This window comes from Chlorocebus sabaeus, chromosome 7 (assembly GCF_047675955.1).
Source record: "Chlorocebus sabaeus isolate Y175 chromosome 7, mChlSab1.0.hap1, whole genome shotgun sequence".
Classification (NCBI taxonomy): domain Eukaryota; kingdom Metazoa; phylum Chordata; class Mammalia; order Primates; family Cercopithecidae; genus Chlorocebus; species Chlorocebus sabaeus.
The window spans coordinates 110,170,783-110,196,751 of NC_132910.1; the positions used below are offsets into that span (position 1 = coordinate 110,170,783).

The following is a 25,969-nucleotide window of genomic DNA, read 5'->3' on the forward strand; positions in this document are numbered from 1 at the left end:
ACATATCTTAGACTTTGTGTGTGTATCTGATCTTATATTATTTTTTAAAAATGACACACGCTGTTTTACAACTTTTTAAAATGAATTTATTAACTTTCTGAACAAAATTATACAATGCATATCTTTTTAATATTGTGTGTGTGTATATATGTAAAGATATGTGTTGCATACACTTTAACCTTTTTATTGTTGTTCATCATTGCTTAGGAAAAAAGACAAGGATTCCAAGTGAGCTCTACTAAAAAGAATATGATATTTTTATTTAGCACATCAGTGAATATATTCTCTGTAGCACAAGAAATTACTTGCTTGCTCATTTATTTCTTTTTCTTCCCTGCTGTATTTGCAGAAGATGAACAAGTTTCTGCTGTTTGAGGCACAGGCTTTTCTGGATCCAGAGCGAGCCACCTGAAGGGAGAGCACAGGAAGATGTCCCGAGCATTGGAGCCTTGGAACTCACATTCTGAGGATGGTGGACCAGTTTGCCTCCTTCCCTGCCTTAAAAGCAGCATGGGGCTTCTTCTCCCCTTCTTCCTTTCCCCTTTGCATGTGAAATACTGTGAAGAAATTGCCCTGGCACTTTTCAGACTTTGTTGCTTGAAATGCACAGTGCAGCAATCTTCGAGCTCCCACTGTTGCTGCCTGCCACATCACACAGTATCATTCCAAATTCCAAGATCATCCCAACAAGATGATTCACTCTGGCTGCACTTCTCAATGCCTGGAAGGATTTTTTTTAATCTTCCTTTTAGATTTCAATCCAGTCCTAGCACTTGATCTCATTGGGATAATGAGAAAAGCTAGCCATTGAACTACTTGGGGCCTTTAACTCACCAAGGAAGACAAAGAAAAACAATGAAATCCTTTGAGTACAGTGCTTGTCCACTTGTTTACAATGTCCTCCTTTAAAAAAAAAAAAATGAGTTTAGAGATTTTGTTCAGAGAGTAAATGTATATCCATTTAATGATTACAGTATTATTTTAAACCTTAAGTAGGGTTGCCAGCCTGGTTTCTGAAAAACCAAATATGCCGGACAGGGTGTGGCCACACCAAGAAGACGGGAAAACCTGGCTTGTGACCCTGGCTTCCCATGTCCTTCTGGTCTCACCCGCGAAGTGCCCTATCCTGGAAGTATGAAATGTTAGCCAATTAATACCAAGACACCTCATCTGCTCCTTCCCCAGTGGATGGGGTTCTTCTGTAAAACTGTTTGCACATGGCCAGGGGAGGGAACTAGGACCCTTGTGTCTTGTCTGAGCCTTATGGAGGCAGGACGGTGTCATTGGCGGATGTGTCCTGCTCCATTGAGATGGATGGCAAACCCCATTTTTAAGTTATATTCTTTGATTTTTGTTAATTTAGAGGTTTAGGTTTTGTTTTTCTTTTTTTTTTTTTTTTTTTTTTTAAGAGAAACATTTATAACTGGATAGCATTGCAGTGAAAGCAGCTTGGGATGTTGGAGCTAATGCCAGCTGTTTATACTGCTCTTTCAAGACAGCCTCCCTTTATTGAATTGGCATTAGGGAATAAACAAGCCTTTAAATGTGATAAAAGATCAAAAACCTGGTTAGATATGCCAGCCTTTGCAAGGCAGGTTAGTCACCAAAGACTAACCTCCCAGTGGCTTTATGGACGCTGCATATAGAGAAGGCCTAAGTGTAGCACCATCTGCTCACAGCTGCTATTAACCCTTTAATGACTGAAATGACCCCTCCACTCTATTTTTGTGTTGTTTTTGCACAGACTCCGGAAAAGTGAAGGCTGCCAATCTGAGTAGTACTCAAATGTGAGGAACTGCTGGTCTTGGATTTTTTTTCCATTAAATTCAGCTGATCATATTGATCAGTAGATAAACGTAAATAGCTTCAAATTTTAAAAGTGGAATTGCAGTGTTTTTTCACTGTATCAAAAAATGTCAGTGCTTTATTTAATAATTCTCTTCTGTATCATGGCATTTGTCTACTTATATATTACATTGTCAATTATGCATTTGTAATTTTACATGTAATATGCATTATTTGCCAGTTTTATTATATAGGCTATGGACCTCATGTGCATATAGAAAGACAGAAATCTAGCTCTACCACAAGTTGCACAAATGTTATCTAAGCATTAAGTAATTGTAGAACATAGGACTGCTAATCTCAGTTCGCTCTGTGATGTCAAGTGCAGAATGTACAATTAACTGGTGATTTCCTCATACTTTTGATACTACTTGTACCTGTATGTCTTTTAGAAAGACATTGGTGGAGTCTGTATCCCTTTTGTATTTTTAATACAATAATTGTACATATTGGTTATATTTTTGTTGAAGATGGTAGAAATGTACTATGTTTATGCTTCTACATCCAGTTTGTACAAGCTGGAAAATAAATAAATATAACGTAAAGCCTTGCCTATATACTTAATGAATCATGCATGCTTTTTATTATTAAAGTGGAATAGAAGCCTTTAGTCTCCTGCAGAAGCAAGTCCTTCGGCTGGAGAGATTTAGCCTCTGGGTTATTGGAAACTGCCCAATAGCCTATTTATTTTAGGCAGATCTCTGTTGATCCAAAGCAATTAATATCATTAATGTTAGCACCAACCAAACCACGTTCAGAATTCAGTGTTTCTTGAAAATGAAGATGCTGTCACAATATATTTGCATAACATTTGTCTCTTCTCAACCGTTTCCAACAATAATCTTTATGGTACATAATATTTTGGTTCCCGGTATACATACTGAGAGACAGGACCTCAGAGAACTTAAACTGACATTCAAGGTCGCGATCATTAAGTGAAGAGTACAATTTAGCTAGTGATTCTGGACTTCTAATTAGTACACAATATTGATATGAGTGCTGATGTCTCGTGTCTGAATAATACTTTAGTCTATCAGAAGGGCACTTAATTTTAAAAGGTAAAAACCAGTTAAGTAGCAGCCTGCTTAAGGACATTTTTAAATGAGTGACTCATTTCTTTTCCTCAAGCAGGCATAACTAAAAGTATTATCCATCAGCCACTGAGAAGTCTCAGAAGTCGGAGTAGAAGCAACCGGAAGCCAAGGCACCAAACACTGGAAAATGCGAGGGAGTCTGAAGCGGAGCGGGAAGAAGGTCCCTCCAGAAGCTAACCGGAAAATGGCCAGGGCCAGGCTTCAAGGTCTTTCCAAGGCATTTGTGCCAGCTGTGTCGCTGAGTAAATTTTGAAAACCTGGACACCAAAAGAGTCGGGCAATTTATTTATTTACCATTCTAGTAGCTTCAACCACACCTTTTAAAAAATGAAGAACCTGCGTGTTTGTGTATGTTGTTACATGCTCACCTGTGTTGTCTTTTCACTCTAAAACCCATTCCTCAGGGACTTTATCCAAACTGTCACTCAGAAAGCTTAATTTTCTTAAGCTTTAAAAAAAAATACTAAGAATCTGGTGTTTTGGAAAATAACATTTATCATCACTGTTTGTGTTCTGCTAAAAATATGAGACAGTGACAAATAGGCCATCGTTTGTTATCCTTTTAGGTTTTATTAGACTTACGTTTTAGGATACCTCTGTGTAGCACAAGACTGGTCTCCACTTAAGGGTTTCAAGAAATAAGTATTTGCCAAGTGTAACAGTTTGCAGGGACAGAGTTTAATCTATGTTATGTTAATAATAGAACTTTGCCAAGTTTTAGGGATATTGTAGAAGGTTTTGGTGAAGGTCTGATGCTCTCCACCCTAATCAAAGAGGCCACACAGACTTGGATCTGCGTTTTCATACATACAGGTTGAAGTCCTCAGAATGTTTTTCTCAGCTTCAATCCATTTCTCTGCTTTGGGAGGTGTAGATTTTATGCTCATCTATGACTTAATGTCTTTTACCTTTAGTTCACTGATAATATCCCAAAATATTCTTGAATAATGCAAGCTTCTGAGGATGCATGTGTCAACATGCCTTTTGGTCTCTGCCTCTCAACACCAGTGCACTACATTCATACCAAAGAAAAATAGGAAACTCTCTTGAGTGCTTTATCCCATGATACCAGCATTCTTTTTTTTTTTTTTTTTTTTTTTTTGAGACGGAGTCTAGCTGTGTCGCCCAGGCTGGAGTGCAGTGGCCGGATCTCAGCTCACTGCAAGCTCCGCCTCCCAGGTTTACGCCATTCTCCAGCCTCAGCCTCCTGAGTAGCTGGGACTACAGGCGCCCACCACCTCGCCCAGCTAGTTTTTTGTATTTTTAGTAGAGACGGGGTTTCACCGTGTTAGCCAGGATGGTCTCGATCTCCTGACCTCGTGATCCACCCGTCTCGGCCTCCCAAAGTGCTGGGATTACAGGCTTGAGCCACCGTGCCCGGCCGATACCAGCATTCTTTTAAAAAAAAAAAAAAAAAAAAAAAAAAGCTTGCCTAGAGAATAAAGGTAATGTGGCAACTGAGGGGTCAAGTTGTTTGCAGAGGTAAGTGATTTTATGAAGATTCACTAAGGGTGTAATATCAGCAGAGGTTGTTGAAAGGGGTAATAAGATGGAAATGTGTAAGGCAAACTGCAGCTGAGGCCAACATGACACTTTCAAGAAAGTTTTTTTTTTTTTTTTTTTTGAGACGGAGTCTTGCCCTGTCGCCCAGGCTGGAGTGCAGTGGCACAATCTCAGCTCACTGCAAGCTCCGCCTCCCGGGTTCACGTCATTCTCCTGCCTCAGCCTCCCGAGTAGCTGGGACTACAGGTGCCCGCCACCTCGCCTGGCTAATTTTTTGTATTTTTAGTAGAGACGGGGTTTCACCATGTTGGCCAGGATAGTCTCGATCTCCTGACCTCCTGATCCGCCGTCTTGGCCTCCCAAAGTGCTGGGATTACAGGCGTGAGCCAATGCACCTGACCCCAAGAAAGATTTTAAAGTGAAAGAGAATTTACCTATTTGAGAGTAAGACAACAATATTGACTGGAACTGAAAAATAATTCACAAATTGCACTTTTTTTTTTCTTTTTCTTTTTTTTTTTTTTGAGACAGAGTCTCACTCTGTTATCCAGGCTGGAGTGCAGTGGTGCAATCTCAGCTCCACCTCCTGGGTTCAAGCAATTATCCTGCCTCATCCTGCCAAGTAGCTGGGACTACAGGCATGCGCCACCACACCCGGCTAATTTTTGTATTTTTAGTAGAGACGGGGTTTCACCATGTTGGCCAGGCTGGTCTTGAACTCCTGACCTCAAGTGATCCACCCGCCTTGGCCTCCCAAAGAGCTGGGATTACAAGCGTAAGCCACCGTGCCTGGCCTGAGTTGCATTTTTTGAAGATTCACATTTTAGCCAAGTACAAGGCAAGCTAGTTTCTATTATGCCATAGCTATATACCAGAAAAATTTATAGAGGCAATCACAACATTCCATGCAAGGTTAAGAAATGCCAGAAAAGGCTTTATTTCATGGGCAATCAAGATTGTAACAATTCTTATGGGAAAAATGTCTAAGCCTAGAATAAAATATCTGAAATAATTTGAGTCAAATGACCAGTTTTATGAAGAATGAAAGTGAAATAACTTTAGTTCAGAGTGTTCAACACCTCAAAAATAAAAGCTAGTTTAATAGAATTTAAGAAACTTTTGGCCAGGAACAGTGAGTGGGTCATACCTGTAATCTCAGCATTATGGGAGGCTGAGGCAAGAGGATTGCTTGATGCTGGGAATTCAAGAACCAGCCCAGGCAACAAAGCAAGACCCTATTTCTACAAAAAGTAAAAAATATAGCCAGTTGTAAGGGTGTGCACCTGTAGTCCTAGCTACTCAGGAGGCTAAAGGAGGAGGATGACTTAAGCCCAGGAGTTAAAGGCTACAGTGATCTATGATCATGCCACTGCACTCTAGCCTGGGTGACAGGGCAAGACTCTTGTCTCAGAAAAGGAACATTTTAATAATAATATTGTATGTCCTTGCCAAATGCATTGTGGTCAGATGGGGACCAATGAAGTAATAGTATCTCAGAATATGTGAGGTTTTCTTTATATAGATTGAAACTTTTTTTTCACCAAATGGGACTATAAAATTGGTTTTAGGACCAGTTGAGTGTCACATTTGGTATTAAGATGAAAATATGTATATGTACAATGCTTCTAGATACAGTTTAGTGAGCTAATTTACTGTGGTCTGAGCACTTTTCTAGATGCTAGATATTTACAGATTTTATTAAAGTGAACCAAGGCACCTTCAAGTTATACTTTCTTATTTTAGAGAAGTGTCTCAGGCTCTACATGGAAAAACCTGCAGAGTGATCCCTCCGTTCTTGATAACAGCTGGATTGAAGGAGGTGCCTGATCCAAGAGTTGCCAATGTAGGCTCACCAGCAGTCTGTAAGAGGGTCCTGGAATGAGCGCCGTGACCAGCCAACAACTAGCAACCTTATCACATTCTCTTTGGGGAATCCCTATGAAAGGGCAAAAAATTTTTAAAAAGATGCACCAAAGAGGTGAGTATGCAGAAACTATGACTAAGAGAAGCAATGAGGATGCAGAAATCGTAAACAAGAAGGAGCCCATGAGGTCAAGAAAGCAAATCATCAAAGGCAGGAATCCTGTTAAAAACTTAGACACTTCTTATGGAACAACCAAATGATCTGTCATCGCACCTGAATAAAATGTCCAGTCTTAGAACAACTCCCTGAAGCTTGGCTCTGAAATGTTCTTGTTCTTCATGAGGCCAGGATGGAGAGCTATTTTGTGTGTATCCTCTCTAAATAACCACTCTGTTCTCAGCATCTAGAAACAGTGCCTGGGATAATGCCAAGGTGTTTAATAAATGAATATATCAAACAACCTAAAAGACCTCAATTACACAGGTAAATTGGAGACTCAAAAATCAGACAACATGCATGTGTGAAGGGGCATCTATAACTGCTCAGACTGGTGAATATTCAGAAGTGAAGTAAATGACTTGTAACAAGGCTAGCAAGGGTTTCAGATTAATCAAAAAGAGCAAAGGATAAAAGACTGTTTAAAGAGTTCAGTTTGGTGTGACTACAGAAGTTCAGTGGAGTGAAAGGTCAATGAAGACTGAAGTGTCCATAAGAAGAGACGAGACTTCAGCTATAGCTTCAAGTATCATTTGAAGATGTGAACGAAAGCAAGAGGCAGGGCTATTGGCATGGCTGTGGGACACAGGAGTCATGCCTCATTAGATGGGACATTATGATCGGAATATACTGAGAAACTGGTTGGGATAAGTAGGGAGCGTGAGATTAGCACAAAAAATGTTTAGAGATTGTTCATGTTAGGGGATTAATAAATGCTTATAAAAAGAAGGAAGGAAAGGAGAAAGAATTGGCAGAATCTTTGATGAGACAATGGTAGGAAAGGATGACTTGATTAGTCAGGACCAGGCAGGATGGAGGGTGAGGTGGGGGAAGGTAGCTAGCTGGGAAATCTGCTATCATCCCAGGCCTGAGCTAGCAAAGCCTTGGAGAGTATGGTTTCAAAGGCCATTCAAAGGAAAAAAAAATCAATAGAATTTGGTGTCTAATAGCATATAAGAAACTTAAAAGTTAAGCCAAAATTTTTTGTTTGTTTGTTTGTTTGTTTTTGAGACGGAGACTCGCTCTGTCACCCGGGCTAGAGTGCAGTGGCCGGATCTCAGCTCACCGCAAACTCCGCCTTCCAGGTTTATGCTGCCTCAGCCTCCGGAGTAGCTGGGACTACAGGCGCCCGCCTAGTTTTTTGTATTTTTTTTTTTTAGTAGAGACGGGGTTTCACCGTGTTAGCCAGGATGGTCTCGATCTCCTGACCTCGTGATCCGCCCGTCTCGGCCTCCCAAAGTGCTGGGATTATAGGCTTGAGCCACCGCACCCGGCCAAGCCAAAATTTTTAAAATGTTCAAGATCCTACTCTGAATGCTTAAGATAAAGAGAATAGTCTGGGTACAATGGCTCACACCTGTAATGCCAACACTGGGAAGCCAAGGTGGGAGGATCGCTTGAGCCCAGGAATTCAAGACCAGCCTGGGCAACATAGGGAGACCCTGTCTTACAAAAAAAAAAAAAATTATTCAAGCTTGGTAGCATGTGCCAATATGTCCCAGCAACTTGGGAGGCTGAGGTAGTAGGATCACCTGAGCCCAGCAGTTCCAGTCTGCAGTGAGCTATGATTGTACCACTGCACTTCAGCCTGGGTAAGAGAGCAAGAACTTGTCTCAGGAAAAAAAAAAACAAAGTAACATTGACAAAGATAAGGAAGTTGCAGAAAATGTTAATTTTTAAAACTGAGTCAAAAAAATTCTTATCCATAGGATTCAAAGTTCCACACTATTTCCTTTGTAACTTCTGTTAATACATCCATAAGGTAAGGCTCTGGATGTGGTTGAGGAAGGGGGCATTCTACCCTCTTCAGGTAAAATTACAGTACTGGTGAGTCCACACAATCTATTCACTGCATTTTCCAAAGCATCTGTTTTGTTTTTTTTTTTTTTGAGACGGAGTCTCGCTCTGTCACCCAGGCTGGAATGCAATAGTGTGATCTTGGCTCACTGCAACCTCCGCCTCCCGGGTTCAAGTGCTTCTCTTGCCTCAGCCTCTCGAGCAGCTGGGACTACAGGCACGTGTCACCACGCCCAGCTAATTTTTGCATTTTTAGTAGAGACGGGGTTTCACCATGTTGACCAAGTTGGTCTTGATCTCTTGACTTCGTGATTCACCCACCTCAGCCTTCCAAAGTGCTGGGATTACAGGCATGAGCCACGGCTCCCAGCCATCTGATTCATTCTTTTGTGTCATTGTAAAGGTTGCGAATCATTGAGTGCAGGCACTACATCAAACCAAGCTATTTCTAGCACTGTATCCTTCAAGGATATCCTTAAATAATAGAATTTGTATAATGTTGGATCAGCTGGTTAGATTTTAGAGCTTTTCAAAAGACGGAAAATGTAGAAGAATCAAAATAGCCAAGCAAACGCCAACAAATAGAATGGGAAGAGTCAAATAGGAAATGTGAGCGGGAAAGGGGTTAAGCCACAGCCCTGCAAAATTAAAATTATTTGCTCACATGCAAAACTAGGCCCAGAGAAGGACACTGACAATGTGGAATCGGTAATTTCAAAAATTCACCTCAAAAAGCTGGAGGACCGGTAGAATGAAAACCACCAGCCTGCTCATGGGCGAACTGTGGTACTTGTGTCCTTTCTTCCATTTACTTTCCTGAGGAGAGGAGAGACTGCTCGCCTGGTCTTCCACTGCGCCCCTCCCCAGCAGGCCCCTCACTGACCTGTGAGGCAGGAGCAGAAGTTGTTCACTACAGATTCTCACTCTATTATAATATAAGCAAGAAGGCCGGGCACGGTGGTTCATGCCTAATCCCAGGACTCTGGGAGGCTGAGGCGGGAGGATCACTTGAGGTCAGAAATTCCAGACCAGCCTGGCCAACCTAGGGAAACCCCATCTCTATGGAAAATACAAAAATTAGCCAGACATGGTGGCATGCACCTGTAATGCCAGCTACTTGGGAGGCTGAGGCACAAGAATTGCTTGAACCTGGGAGGCGGAGGGTGTAGTGAGCCAAGATCACACCACTGCACTCCAGCCTGGGCAACAGAGCGAGATTCTGTCTCTAAATAAATAAATAAATAAATAATGAAAAATAACCAAATATAGATATGGGAAGAAACATGAAAATAATAGTGTTAAAGGAGGTGGAAGAACAGCAAGGAAAATGAGGGAAGGGAAAGGATGAGAAAGAACAATTAAATAGTGAAATAATAAGCAAATATTCAAAAGCAAAAAAAAAAAAAAAAAAAAACACAATAGTTCACATCCGTGGTTTGGAGCAGACCCCTCCTGAAGCAGGAAAACTCTACTCTTTGGGAAGTGAATTTCCCATTAATAACAGTTAATGTCACTCATAGATTGGAGGCTTCTGATAACAGCAAAAGATTGTATCCTTTCATTCTCAGATTGGGGTAGGTACCACATGCTCTTACTTCATTACTTGAAGATGTAACTACATAATCTTGCCCATGATTGCTGCACTGAGTTTACCTGGTTTGAGCTCAGAGTGGTTTACCTCATTGATTTCCAGCGTCCTTTAAGGTCAGTCACATATGATTGCACCTAAGATATTTAAATAGCTGTTTCTTTTTACTCCCATAGAGTGTGCGATCATCAGAGTTCCCCCAAACCAGAGAATCTCTACTTAGCCAGTGCAACGGCTCAACATGAACCCATATTTGAAATTTCATTTTACCCAGTCAGCTCATGAAGAAGCAATTTATCTGTGGATTTATATAAATATCACTATTAGAGACAAACTACTTATAAATGCTTTAAATTCATTTCTCCTCCAGACCCAGAAAGGAAACCCAAATGTATCCACTTTACGCATTCAAAGCCTTGACTTTCTGAGCTAATCTTTCATAAATGGATCGAAGGGAGGGTCTCCTTCCTTCCTTGGGGCTCACCCAGAGGTTGCTCCTTTGCAATCCACATTGATGAAGGACACCTTCCCTGCTGGAGGTCACGTGCCTGCAGGATATTCTTTGAAGAGCAAACACCACCCTCCAGCCTTGAAATGCTGGCGTGGCTTCACCGTGTCTAAATCAAGCTCTGTCCACCCAGACAGGAAGACTCCACCCTGTTGTGACAGGCACAATGTGGAATTTGTGCTTCAGTGAGCTTCAGATGATTCTCACCCCACACCTTGGATGTGTTTTTGAAACAACGTGGGATATAAATAAATAAAACACATTAACCATTGTGGTGCTTTATTCTCTCTTCAATATGTGTAAGCTGATTTCTACCATAAAAGAGATTTTTTCTCTCCTTCCCCCTTCCTTCTTTCCCTGCTCTCCCACTGCCCTCACCATCACCACCCACCCTGCCCTAAAAAAACAGTTCCGCTTTTGGTATTCTTCTGTGAGGTTCCACACTTCGTTGAAGGGTGATTCTCCTAGTTGAAATTTTAAAATGCATCCATTCCCATCCTCCGGCTTATTCAGAATCCTCTATTGCCACATCTTTAGGTGCTGCTTCAACCCCCATTTACAACTTATCTCAAGCTCATGAGTGTCTTTTCTTGCTCAAGTTCTCATCCTATCACTCGCTGCACAAAAGCCTTGGAGAATGTTCATTTCCATCCCAAGAACAAAATAAGCTTTTGCCCCTCCCCACCTTAAAACAATTGCTCAAGGTAATGGTCACTATCTCACAAAATTAAATGATTAACTTTTGAGGTCAGACTGCGGTTTTTCTACTGAGAAGTTCTTGGCCGTGCAGAAAGAACAGTCGTCTGTTCCATGTGACACAGAAGTGTGAAGACGATGCCCATGCTTCTGTCCCAGGCGAGGAAGTTTGTATGTAAATACAGTGAGGAAAGGGTAAGAAGACAGAGATTCAAAGCAAAAAAAGGGAACAGTAAATGCACACAGTGCAGTTTTACAACTAAAAAAAAAATTTACACATTTCTGATAAGAAATCAGAAGGCATTTGGAAAATATTCTAGCCCTTTTAAAGATACTGCAAACCGTTTTCCCTGGTTATTTCTACATAGCAACAAACTTATCTCTGAAAATAAACTGTCCATCTCTTGAGAAGAGATTATTTCTCTTCTGAGAACTCTTTCAGATACAAGAATGTGAAGGATTCCAGTTGTTTGGTCCTGCTTACTTTTTCTGTGACGTGTATATATGAAGCGGTATAGGCATCCCCGTCCAGAAGTTCTCAAGAGAGGAGATGGGCTTCTATGCTTTTTTAAAAAATGTGACAGAAAGTCTGCATGAGGTTTGAACTTTTTTTTTTTTTCCTGGTGAGGACAAAATCAATTTTCAACTGTGAGAAAAGTGCTCTGAGGCAAACTCGCTTTCACCACAGCTTAGCCCTGTGGCATCTCCTGCTGTGGCCATGCACCCAATAAATGTCCCTAGATGTGTGTGCAATTCCTGTAGCCTGGTCCTGGTCAGGCTGGTGTGGCAGGAGGGCTTCCTTCTATTACTAAAGTGGAGTCTCCAGATCACCTCTTTGGAACGTGTGAACCCTAGGGCATGGTTCCCAACCTCTGTGCCGCAGACTGGTGAAGGGCCACAGGCAGGGGCTGAAGGGCGGGTGAGCAAGGGAAGCTCATCTGTATTTACAGCTGATCCCCATTGCTGGCATTATCGCTCAAGCTCTGTCTCCTGTCAAACCAGCGGCGGCATCAGATTCTCATAGAAGCACGAACCCTATTGTGAACTGTGCATGGGAGGGATCTAGGTTGCCTGCTCCTGATGAGAATCTAATGTCTGATGATCTGTCACTGCCTCTGATCACCCCCAGATGGGACCGTCTATTTGCAGGAAAACAGGCTCAGGGCTCCCACTGATTCTACATTACGGTGAGTTGTATGATTATTTCATTATGTATTACAATGTAATAATAACAGAAATAAAGTGCACAATAAATGTAATGTGCTTGAATTATTCCAAAACCATCCCCCTGCCTGGTCCATGGAAAAATTGGCTTCCACGAAACCAGTACCTGGTGCCAAAAAGGCTGGGAACCGCTGCCCTAGGGGAAGAATTTAAATACAAATGTAGCAAACTCCAGTTCCCTATTTTGTTCTGTAAAAGCATTATTGATTTTGACAACCCAAAGCATCATCAGGAAAACAGGGAACACACTGCATGGACATCTGCCATGAGGGAGATGTTAGTGATCATTGGCTACAGAGCTCTGTGAAGGAGCAGGCAGAGAGCCAGGAGTCTAATGGGCACCCCCAGGAGACATAGCCCCTGTGTACTGGTGTGCACGCTGGACGCTGATGACCTGGAGGCCAGCAGTGGGAGGGGACAGGCAGCATTAGGGATTAGAAGGCAAAGACTCCACGAGTTTATTTTGGATTGCTCTCTTTCTTTTCTGTTCCTTGAATTAGTTTGCTAGAGTGGCCACAGCTTGGGTGTTTTAAACAATAGAAATGTTGTTCCCACAGTTCTGGAGGCAGGGGTCCAAGATGAAAGTGCTGGCAGTTTTGTTCTTTCCTGAGGTCTCCCTCCCAGATTTGTTCTCCCTGACTTGCAGATGGCTTCCGGCTCACTGTGTCCTCACAGCGTCTTTCCTCTGAATGTGCATCCATGGTGTCTTCCACTTCTTATAAGGACACCGGTCCTGTTGGTTTAAGCCTCTGCCCTGTGACCTCGCTAAACCTTAGTTACCTCTTTGAAGGCCCTGTCTCCAAATGCAATCACATTGGGAGTTAGAGCTTCAACACATGGATTTTGGGAGACTACAATTCAGTTCATAACAGGTCATTACCGAGCCACCATGTTGCTAAGAGCAAAACCTCAAGTTCATGACTGCAGCTGTGCCCAGGTGCAGTGCCAAGGGACACCCGTGAAAAACTCCTTTTACTTTTATTTATTTATTTATTTATTTTTGAGACAGAGTCTTGCTCTGTTGCCCGGGCTGGAGTGCAGTGGCGCGATCTCGGCTCACTGCAAGCTCCGCCTCCCGGGTTCCCGCCATTCTCCTGCCTCAGCCTCCCAAGTAGCTGGGACTACAGGTGCCCGCTACCATGCCTGGCTAATTTTTTGTATTTTCAGTAGAGAGGGGGTTTTACCAGGTTAGCCAGGATGATCTCAATTTCCTGACCTAGTGATCCACCCGTCTCGGCCTCCCAAAGTGCTGGGATCACAGGCGTGAGCCACCATGCCCAGCCAAAAAACTGTTTTTCATGTACTTATCGGAACAGCTAAAATTAAAAATACCAAATGCGGGAGAGGGTGTGGGGTAATAGGATCACTCAAATTGCTCTAGGAATGTAAAATGGTACAGCTGCTTTGGAAAGCATTTTGGCAAATTCCTATAAAATTCAACAGTACTATAAAGCTATAGATGTACTGTACTATATTTATATTAATATAAACTCAAGTATCACTATAAAATTAAAATTACTACACAACCCAGAAGTTGAACTCTTAAGCATTTATTCTCAGCATATCCAGGATAATGTAGACTTTTCCTTGATTGACTTGTAAGTTCAACATGTCCATGGTTTATGGTTCATAATGTCTACCTATGTTTTAATATCATCTGCCAATTTATTGACATATTCTCCATTACTAAAAATGAGAGAGAAAGAAAAACTCTTCTAGATAACAATCCTCCCTGCTGTTTCCCTAGCAAGTCATGGGTGAGGTCATTGGAAGCTGACCTATGGTGCTTTAGGTGTCTCATAAGACTCTCAGCGTTTCTTCCTCCTCGGGAAATGCTCTGCTGAGTTCACAATCTCAAATCAAATCTGCTTTGTATGTAGGAGAATGAAACTGGATCCTCATCTCTCACCTTATACAAAAATCAACTCAAGATGGATTAAGGACTTAAACCTAAGACCTGAAACTATAAAAATTATAGAAGATAAAATCAGAAAAAACCCTCATACACATTGGCTTAGGCAAGGATTTTATGACCAAGAACCCAAAAGCAAATGCAATAAAAACAAAGATAAATTGCTGGGACCTAATTAAACTAAAAAGCTTTTGTTGTGCAAAAGGAACAGTCAGCAGAGTAAACAGACGTGGGAGAAATGCTTCACAATCTATACATCTGACAAAGGACTAATATCCAGAATCTACAAGGAACTCAAACAAATTAGCAAGAAAAAACAAACAATCCCATCAAAAAGTGGGCTAAGGACATGATTAGACAATTCTCAAAAGAAGATATACAAATGGCCAACAAACATGTGAAAAAATGCTCAACATCACTGATCAGGGAAATGCAAATCAAAACCACAATGCAATACCACCTTACTCCTACAAGAATGGCCATAATCAAAAAATAATAGATGTTGACATGGATGCGGTAAACAGGGAACACTTCTATACTGCTGTTGGGAATGTAAACCACTATGTAAACCACTTCCATAGTACAACCACTATGGAAAACAGTGTGGAGATTCCTTAAAAAACTAAAAGTAGGCCAGGTGCAGTGGCTTACACCTGTAATCCCAGCACTTTGGGAGGCTGAGGTGGGCGGATCACAAAGTCAGGAGATCAAGACCATCCTAGCTAACATGGTGAAACCTCATCTCTACTAAAAATACAAAAAAATTAGCTGGCCATGGTGGCGGGTACCTGTAGTTCCAGCTACTTGGGAGGCTGAGGCAGGAGAGTGGCATTGAATGCGGGAGGAAGAGCTTGCAGTGAGCCAAGATCGCACCACTGGACTCCAGTCTGGGCGACATGGTGAGACTCCATCAAAACACAAAAACAAACAAAAAGACTAAACTAAAATTAGAACCACCATTTGATCCAGCAATCCCACTACTGGGTATCTACCCAGAGGAAAAGAAGTCATTATATGAAAAAGATACTTGTACACACGTTTATAGCAGCACAATTCGCAGTTGCAAAAATGTGGAACCAGCTCAAATGCCCATCAATCAATGAATGGCTAAGGAAACTGTGGTGTATACATACACACACACACACACACACACACACACACCCCATGGAATACTACTCATCCATAAAAATGAATGAATTAATGGCATTCGCAGCAACCTGGATGGGATTGGAGACCATTATTCTAAGTGAAGTAACTCGGGAATGGAAAGCCAAACATTGTATGTTTTCACGCATAAGGGAGAGTTAAACTATGAGGATGCAAAGGCATAAGAATGACACAACAGACTTTGGGGACTCAGGAGGGAAGGCAGGAAGCGGGTGAGGGACAAAAGACTACAAGTCAGGTTCGGTGTATACTGTTTGGGTGGTGGGTGCATCAAAATCTCACAAATCACCACTAAAGAACTTACTCGTGTAACCAAATACCACCTGTTCCCCAAAAACCTATGGAAATAAAAAAAATTTTAAAAATTTAATCTGCTTTATAGTTGGATTTTAGTATAGAATAACTTTTCCTAAGAATCAAATTGTTACATATTTTTCTAAAACATGCATGGCGAGATGCATATAGTATACAAACATATTGTAACAGCATAAATCTGTAAGAGATAGCAAAGTAGAATGGGTTACAATTTCTCGGGAAGCAGATCATCTCATGGGCTAGGACTAGCAGCATGGTGGCTGTGTTCAAGCCATGATTGACTTCACCTCCTCTGCCATGGGAGATGCTGACAATGCAGGGCACACCCCAAGCAGGCGCTTCCGCCATTCCCTGACCCACAGACTGAGCATGCAGAGAACTGGCATGGTCTGCTTAGCACCTGCCTAAGATGTGGTTGGGGAAAGTATCAGGAAAGCGGGTGGAAAATGTGAGCCCAGGGCAGGAAATCAGAGCACAGGTTTAAGAAAAATGTCTCAGAAGTCCTTAAAAAGTCAAGTACCTGAATGGACACACTGGCTAATAAAATCCCGGCAGTTTGGGAGGCTGAGGTGGGTCCAGCAGTTCAAGATCAGTCTAGGCAACATAGTGAGACCCTGTCTCTATAAAAATATTTTTTAAATTAGCCAGCCATGGTGGTGTGTGCCTGTAGTCCCAGCTATTCTGGAGGCCAAGGTGGGAGGATCCCTTGAGCCCAGAAGTTTGAGGCTGCAGTGAGCTATGATCACACCACTGTACTCCAGGCTAGGCAAGAGGGTGAGACCCTGTCTCAAAAACAAACAAAATGTCAAGTGCAAGCTTAAAAATAATCAAAAGGGCCAGGCACAGTGGCTCACGAGGTCAGGAGTTCGAGACCAGCCTGACCAACATGCTGAAACCCCATCTCTACTAAAAATACAAAAATTAGCCGGGCACGGTGGTGTGTGCCTGTAATCCTAGCTACTCGGGAGGCTGAGGCAGGAGAATCGCTTGAATCTGGGAGGCAGAGGTTGCAGTGAGCTGAGATTGCACCACCACACTCCAGCCTGGGCAACAGAGCAAGACTCTGTCTCAAAAAAAAAAAAAAACATAAGTAATAATTAGTAATAATTAATACTAATAATTATAATAATTTAAAGGAGTATTTCTCAAGACACTTGCAAGAAAGTCTGCATGGTCAAAACTTTCCATAAGCATTATTATTAATATTATTTTCACACTAATACTAACCTATTTACCTTATTATTTGTATTGACATACATTGATGGTACAAAAGCAATGGTGGGTAAAACTGCTGGAACCTTAACATGAATCAAAGCAGTGATGCCAAACTGAACTAGCAGTCATTGTGTTTTTCACCCTCCATGCACTTGCGGTCAAACAAACCCACAGAAACATACCAATCCTTGATAAGGCAGTAAAACTTTTTAAATTTTTGTAAGATCTTGTCCCTCGAGTAGTGTCTGTCTAATATTCTAGGTGAAGAAGTGGAAAATAGAAATAAAGCACTTCTGCAGCTTAGCAAAGGAGAATAATTGTCTCAAGAAAAAGCACTTTTTTTGTTTTAGTGTAAACCAAACTAATTGCTTTTTTCATGAAACATAATACTTTCCAGAAGAATGACTAGTTTTTCAGTTTTGGATATTTGGTAAACCTTTTTTTTTTTTTTTTTTTTAAATTTACAGGCAAAGTCTCACTCTGTCACCCAGGTTGGAGTGCAGTGGTGTGATCTCACCTCACTGCGGCCTCGTCCTCCTAGTCAAGCAATTCTCCCACCTCAGCCTCCTGGGTAGCTGGGACTACAGGTGTGCACCACCACGCCCAGCTAAGCTTTCTGAGTATTATTATTTATTTATTTATTTTAGTTGATACAAGGTCTCACTAAGTTGCCCAGGCTGGTCTCAAACTCCTGAGCTCCAGTGATCCTCCTGCCTTGGACTCCCAAAGTGCTGGGATGACAGACGTGAGCCACTGTATCCAACCAACTTATTTTTTTTAATGACAAAAGTGAGTCCACCACTTCAGAGAAAACAACTGATTGACTATTGTCAATAATAAAATTTAAGCTTTCAAGTGAAAATTAGAATTTTGAAAAACTTGTATTTGCCACTATAAACTTGACAGCTCCCCAACAGTTAAAACTTTTCTATTGAGATTGCTGGAGTATCTTAAGGAATGTGGGGTTTTTTTTTTTTTTCTATATTATATAATGAAATGTATCCACATAAAAGGTTGAGAACTTCTGTCTTAAGGTTTAGGGTGGGTTCCTGTTACCCAGACCATTTGATTCCTTCTTACTAAAAACAAGTAAGTGTAAATCACATGCATGAAAAATGTGAGTTTCTCTACTTGAAAGTGACCGGCCGCTAAGCTGCTGGGTTGCACACTGAAGTTGTTTGTGGACATCCAGAATCACTTGAAAGGTAAGACCCACTCACCTGTTAAAAGTATAGATATGCAACTCTTAGAAAAATTAGTTCTATTTTTCTTGTAGCTTAATTATAAGAGAATGATCTAGATCTAAAAAGATCATAATCCACATTCCGTCTTGAATATATTACAAAGACAACAGTTTCTGGAGTCAGATAGGTCTTGGTTTGAACTCAGATGTCCACCGTTTCCATTGCAGGACTTTGAGATATTTATATCTCTGACCTCCAAACTAGCCTTCAGTGGTGCCTGTTTCCTGGTTTGACACCCTTCTGACCTTTCTCATGATGGGTAATGGTCTGTTGGACAAATAGGATACGTCAGAAGTGATAGTATGTAACTTCTAGGATTACGTTACAAAAAGATTTCATGCATAAAGTCGTGCTAACTCAAAATCAAATGTCAATCTGTGTTTCTTTTCGTTTTAAGCACATTTGATTCCCGAACAACACAGGTTTGAACTGTATTGGTCCATTTATATGAATTTTTTTAAATAAAAACTTTTATCTTGGCCGGGCGCGGTGGCTCAAGCCTGTAATCCCAGCACTTTGGGAGGCCAAGACGGGCGGATCACGAGGTCAGGAGATCGAGACCATCCTGGCGAACATGGTGAAACCCCGTCTCTACTAAAAAAATACAAAAAACTAGCCGGGTGAGCTGGCGGGCGCCTGTAGTCCCAGCTACTCGGGAGGCTGAGGCAGGAGAATGGCATAAACCCGGGAGGCACAGCTTGCAGTGAGCCGAGATCCGGCCACTGCACTCCAGCCTGGGCAGCAGAGCGAGACTCTGTCTCAAAAAAACAAAAAAAAACAAAAAAAACAAAAACTTTTATCTTGAACTCTTGCTTTTCTTTTGGATCATAGCTCTGGGGGAAAGCAGCGGCCACACTAGGGGGCCCTGCAGGCCACTCAGGCTGTATGTGGAGAGGCCCGTATGGAAGAACTGAGGCCGCCAACAACCATGTGGGTGAACTTCGGAAGAGGGGTTCAGCCCCAGTCGAGCCTTGAGACGGCTTGTGGTCTGGATGACAGCGTGTCTTCGGCACCATGAGAGACTCTGAGCTAGAACCACCCAGATAAGCTGCTCCCAGATTACCGAGCACAGAAACTGTTTGTTATTTTAAGTGACTATGTTTTGGGGATAACTTATGAGATAGCAATAGATAATACAGGTAACTAAAATATTGTTTTCATACTTTAAAACATGTCCTGAATCTTCCAGGAATGTATTTCTGTAGAAATCTGTTGAGGGTTGGCTCAGTTGTCTGCATCTAAAATAGAAATATCAGATCCACTAAAGCCGACAATTCTTTGCTTGAAATAAGACAGAAGTTTGTGGTCTGATGCAAAATTGTAGAGATTTCTTGGAATGTAGGGGCCAGGCTCACAACCTTAGCTATATTTCACTATCCTTCCATCACTGTTTCTCTGGTTGTTTTGGTTGTCTGGAGTTAGTTCTCTAGTAGATTCGTGAGGAAAGATTCATGGGAACGCTCTTGCACTGGAAATTCAGTTTTAATGTAAAAACACTCAGCTCACCTTTTCTTTTCTTGAGTGTACTAAAAATGACACTTCACTGTCTTCTTGCATAAAGTAGTGCTAACTCAAAATCGATTGTCAATTTGTATGTCTTTTCCTTTGAAGCATAGTTGATCCTTGAACAACATGGGTTTGAACTACGCGCTGGTTCATTTACAGCCTTTTTTTTTTTTTTTTTTTTTTTGAGACGGGGTTTCACTCTCATTGCCCAGGCTGGAGTGCAGTGGCGTGATCTTGGCTCACTGCAACCTCCACCTCCCAGGTTCAAGCGATTCTCCTGCATCAGCCTCCCTAGTAGCTGGGATTACAGGTGCCCGTAACCATGCCCAGCTAATTTTTATATTTTTAGTAGAGATGGGGTTTCACCATGTTGGTCAGGCTGGTCTTGAACTGCTGAACTCAGGTGATCCACCTGCCTCGGCCTCCCAAAGTGCTGGGAGCCACCCAGGTGTGAGCCACCACACCCGGGCTACAGGCATTTTTTTTAATATCCAGTGTGCTTGCTCTCCTACATCCTCTTTCACCTCGTCCACATTTTCTGCCTCTGCCACCCCTGAGACAGCAAGACCAAACCCTCCTCCTCCTCAGCCTTCTCAACATGAAGACAGTAAGGATGAAGGCCTTTATGATGATCTACTTCCACTTAATGAATAGTGAATATATTTTCTCTTCCTCATGATTTTCTTAAGGGCATTTTCTTTCCTCTAGCTTACGTTATTGTGACAATACAGTATATAGTACATAAAACAGGTCAGGCATGGTGGTTCCCGCCTGTAGTTCCAGCACTTTGGGAGGCTAAGGCAGGCAGATCACTTGAACCCAGGACCAGCCTGAGTAACATGGTGAAACTCTGTCTCTACAACAAAAACAAGAACATTAACTGGGTGTGGTGACACATGCCTGTTGTCCCAGCAACTCAAGAAGCTGGGGTTGGAGGATCGCTTGAGCCCAGGAGGTTGAGGCAGCCATGAGCCATGATTGCGTCCCTGCACTCCAGCCTGGGTCACAGAGTACGACCTTGTCTTTAAAAAAACAAAAAAAACAAAACAAAAAAACAAAAACAAAAACGGAGAGCAGCGAGCTAAAGCTTCCAGTCAACAGTAAGCTATTTATAGTTAATTTTCCAGGGAGACAAAAGTTATCACAGATTTGCCCCTAACCCCATATAGTTCAAGGCTCAACCGTAGTATGGTATTTTTATGAAGTCTAAAGGACTTTTTCTTTTTCTTTTTTTTTTTTTTTAAGCTATAGTTTTGGCCAGGCATGGTGGCTCACGTCTGTAATCCTAGCACTTTGGGAGGCTGAGGCAGAAGGATTGCCTGAGCTCAGGAGTTCGAGACTAGCCTGGGCAACATGGTGAAACCCCATTTCTACTAAAAAAATACAAACAAAAAGTACTCAGGCATGGTGGCGCATGTCTGTAATCCCAGCTATTAGGGAGGCTGAGACAGGAGAATTGCTTGGACCTGGGAGGCAGAGGTTGCAATGAGCTTAGATCGTACCACTGCACTCCAGCCTGGTCAACAGGGCAAGACTCCATCTTGGGGGAAAAAAAAAAAAAGCTATAGTTTTATCAGACTAAGTCTTGGCATTGTAAGTTCTGGGCTATTATTTCATACAAGCAGGGGTCAATCCAACAAGTAGTTTCAAATTCTCCCTAAGGAAAGTTTTATTGCATTTTAAATTTTAGTATTTGTTCTTTTCAATTATTTTGGTTTTCCTCTTCAGAGACCTCTCCCTATCAAACATGCTAGATCTTCTTTTACTGTCTTCTATAGCTTTCACTTTTTATCAAATCCTTTTTATCTTTTTTCATTTCCTTTGATATTTAAAAGTTTCCTCCTTTCCGACTTTCACTTCCCTTAAGCATTTTGTGTTGTGTTTATCGTCATATCTTGTTTGGTTTATCTTAATTTCTTTTTTTTTTTTGAGGCAGAGTCTTCCTCTGTCGCCCAGGCTGGAGTGCAGTGTCATGATCTTGGTTCACTGCAACCTCTGCCTCCCAGGCTCAGAAGATTCTCTTGTCTCAGCCTCCCAAGTAGCAGGGACTACAGGCAGGTGCCACCACACCCAGTCAATTTATGTATTTTTTGGTAGAGACAGGGTTTCACCATGTTGGGCAGGCTAATCTCAAACTCCTGACCTCAAGTGATCAGCCTGCCTCGGCTTCCCAAAGTGCTAGGATTACGGGTGTGAGCCACCACACCTGGCCCCTTTATTTCTCAAATGTTTTTTTCCCTAAACCTTTTCTGAGTTTTTTCATATCTCATTTAAATTTTTCTTTGCTCTATTTATTTTTTTAAATTCTGATTTTTATGTTTTATCAACACATATAATGGTTTTCTTTATGTTTGTTTAGCATATTTTGAAATATTCAGTTAAAGTTTTCATCTGTTGTGTGAGCTTGAATTTCTGGTGTTATTTCATAGTATGTAAGGATTTAATCTCCTCCTATTTCTCTTTTTCTGTTTTTTGTTTGTTTGTTTGTTTGTTTTTGTTTTTTTTGAGATGGAGTCTCGCTTTGTCACCCAGGCTGGAGTGCAGTGGCACCATCTCAGCTCACTGCAAGCTCCGCCTCCCGGGTTCACGTCATTCTCCTGCCTCAGCCTCCCGAGTAGCTGGGACTACAGGTGTCCACCACTACACCCGGCTAAGTTTTTGTATTTTTAGTAGAGATGGAGTTTCATTGTGCTAGCCAGGGTGGTCTCGATCTCCTGACCCCGTGATCCACCTACCTCGGCCTCCTGAAGTGCTGGGATTAGACATGAGCTACCGTACCTGGCCCTATTTATCTTTTTCTAATAATACCAACTTTGTTTGAGATTTGATACAATCCTTTTCTTTAGCTCATTTTTAATTCAAATGACTATTTTTGCATATTTAAGAGGGATGAAGGAGTCAGAATAACATTTCTAACCTCATGACTCTAGAACTCTTCCTTTTGTTGTTTTCACAAAGAGACTGAAAACGTGGCAGTGAACTGCCTGAGGTTTTCATTCTCTGTTCATCTCTAATTTTATCTGGATATTCTCCTTCCTTTGTCTCTATTGTCCCTGCCCTAGTCAACCAGGAATCTATTCTCAGCATTTGCTCCTCCATGTAGGGCTTTGTCATGGAAAGTCAGTCTGGTTTGTTACTTTCAAGAATTCATAGGCACAAACACCCAGGCAGATCCGGCATCCTCAGATCTTCCAGCAACCCCAGTGCAGTTATCTGGACAATAAAACCTGTGAAACACTTTTCAAGTTTCTACAGTTATTCTCAGAATACTCTACCATATCTTCCCGTGAATAACCGATAGTAATTTCGGAGTTCTCTGTCTTTGGTTTTGCTCTCCTGGTTGCTCCGATGTTTTTTTATGGGGGCATTCAGAAGGTCAAAAACCACACTGCCACTGCCACCTCATTCCCAGAATGGTATTCTCTTACTTTTTCTTTTGAACATAATTTCTTTGGAAATGGTTTTTAGAAACGTGTGCACCTATTTAATTTGCTTTTCTATTCATTTATAAACGTTTTTACTATGTAAATTTCAAAATCTAGACAAAGGTAGAGATGACAGTATATTGCTATCACCCATGCACCCATTTTCAACAACGATTCACATATGACTAATCTTATTTCATTTTGGGACTATGTATGTTTCTGTCTTCCAACCCATTGGATTGTTCTGAAGAAAATTCAAGACATCATGTCATGCCAGCATAAAATGCTTCTATTTTTAAATTATTTTCAAATGCCAAATGCACACACATACAGCTGACCCCTGAACAATGTGGGAGTTAGGGGCACCAACCCATCCCAAAGTCAAAAATCTGTGTATAATTTTTGACTCCCCCAAAACTTACACAAATCAACACACATGTTGTATGCTATATGTATATAGTATGTCTAGTTTCCTGTATTCTTACAATAAAGTAAACTAGAGAAAATAAAATGTTATTAAGAAAAGCATGGCTGGCTGTGCACAATGGCCTATACCTGTAATCTTAGCATTTTGGGAGGCTGAGTTGGGCAGATTGTTTGAACCCAGGAGTTCAAGACCAGCTGGTGCAACATGGGAAAATCTCATCTCTATTAAATAAAAAAGAAAGAAGGAAAGAAAGAAAAAAAGCAAGCAAGCAAGCAGGCAAGAAAGAAAGAAAAAGAAACCTATGGCTTAGTCTGGTTGCTCATGCCTATAATCCCAATGCTTTGGAAGGCTGAGGAAGGAGGATCACTTGAGACCAGGAATTTGAGACCAGGCTGGTCAACATAGTGATGCTCCATCTGTATTAGTCCATTCTTACACTGCTATAGAGAACAGCCTGAGACTGGGTAATTTATAAAGGAAAGAGGTTTAATTGACTCACATTTCTGCATGGCTAGGGAGACCTCAGGAAACTTACAACCGTGGCAAAAGGTACCTCTTCACAGGGTGGCAAGAGAAAGATTGAATGAGTGCCAAGCAAAGGGGGAAGCCCCTTATAAAACCATCAGATCTCAAGAGAATTCACCACTATCAAAAGAACAAAAGCATGGGGGTAACCACCCCCATTATTTAATTACCTCTCACTAGGTCCCTCCCACAACATGTGGGGATTATGGGAACTACAATTCAAGATAAGATTTGGATGGGTACACAGCCAAACAGTATCACTGTCTATACAAAAAATTTAAAAATTATCCAGGTACAGTAGCATGTGCCTATAGTCTTCCTAGCTATTCAGGAGGCTGAGGTGGGAGGATTGCTTGAACCCGGGAGTTTGAAGCTGCAGTGAGCTATGATTGCATCCCTGCACTCCAACCCAGGGAACAGAGTGAGACCCTGTCTCAAAATAAATAAATAAATAAATAAATAAATAAATAAATAAATAAATATTTTAAAAGAAAATAACAGAAAGAAAAAATATATTTATTATTCATTAAATGGAAGTGATCTCTCAAAAAGGCTTTCATCTTTGTCATCCTCATGTTGAGAAGGCTGGGGAGGAGGAGGATGAGGCAGGTTGGTCTTGCTAGCTTGAGGGTGGCAGAAGCAGAAGAAAATCCAGGTGGAAAATCCGTAAGTGGACTAGCACACTTTAAACTCATGTTGTTCAAGGGTCAACTGTATAGACATATATATAAAACATCAGGCTCTGATGGTTCACAACTTCACACAAATGACAAGTACACAGTGGTGCTTTGGCTTCACACATCTTAGGAAAATTGTATCTATGAATGGACCACTGAAATAAAAATTAGGTATGTTCTTATAGATTTATGAAAAGACAATATTAAAACAAAAACAAAACAAAGCACCAAACTTCTATCCAATTTTCAACATCAGAAGATCTGAAAGTTATTCTTAATTCACCTTTTCTCTTTCCCCAGCACAACCACCATTAATTAAGTTCTGTCCGTTCAACATCTTCCAGATCTCTATTACGACAGGCCCTGCCTTAGTTTAGGATTTCATCATTTCTTTTCTACGCTCTGGCTTCTGATTTATCTCTTGACCTCTAGATCACCTCCCTTCAGTTAGTCCTCCAGAAACCACTAGTAAGAACTTTCTTAAATGTGAATCTATTCATTTGATTCTCTAGAAGCACTTGGTAGGCTCCTATCGCTTAAGGATAAAGGAAATTTCCTTACAAATAAAGGAGGCTGCTAGTGATCAAGACCCTGTTTACTTTCTCAATCTCTCCTCTTGCTCTGTCTATACAAACACCACTTGTGCTTCCTTCCTGCTCTGCTATTTGAGTCTACTCTGCTTTCCTATATGTTGTTCTGTTTTTCTCCAAAAACCTCCCCCCACATCCTGCCAGTAAACTGTGACTTACCATCAAGCCTCAGTTACATCTCTTCTGGCTTTGAAAAAAACATGGCGCAAGAAGTAAAAGGAGACTTAAATATTATCTTGGACTTTCAATGTCCTGCTCACATCTAGCTCATTCATTCCTCAAAAGCCTTCCTGAATCATATAAGACAGGTATTGTTTCTATGGATAAGTAAACTGAGTAGAGGCAGCAGTTAGTAAATGGTAGAATTAGAAGGCCCTGGAACACCCCAGCAGGCATCATTCCTGTTGTAGTCTATAGGAACATGCCCCTGAGTGCGTAGCCAGCAAGTTTGCCCTTGTTACATATATATCCCTTTCAGAGTTCACAGCAGGGGATAGCTTCCATTATGCAGATTGTTGATCCTTTTTCCTTTTTTCTAAGCTCTCATGACCACTAAATCTGCATAATAAGCAACTAAAATGCTTCCTATTGGAAGAAAGTTATTTTTTTTTTCCCTACTGTCTTCACTCCC

The 25,969-nt window shown here is 41.4% G+C and overlaps 1 protein-coding gene across 14 annotated transcripts in view; it reads left to right on the top strand.

The window, feature by feature from the left end:
* Positions 1-2,404, top strand: part of RAPGEF2 (Rap guanine nucleotide exchange factor 2) — a 258,238-nt gene extending 255,834 nt beyond the window's left edge. For all 14 annotated transcript variants that reach the window (XM_037993381.2, XM_037993390.2, XM_037993368.2 and 11 more), the window contains one exon: positions 350-2,404. In XM_037993381.2, coding sequence (XP_037849309.1) covers positions 350-375 — 26 coding nt within the window. In that variant the 3' untranslated portion in view covers positions 376-2,404. The remainder of the gene's footprint in view (positions 1-349) is intronic.
* Positions 2,405-25,969: the final 23,565 nt, after the last annotated feature.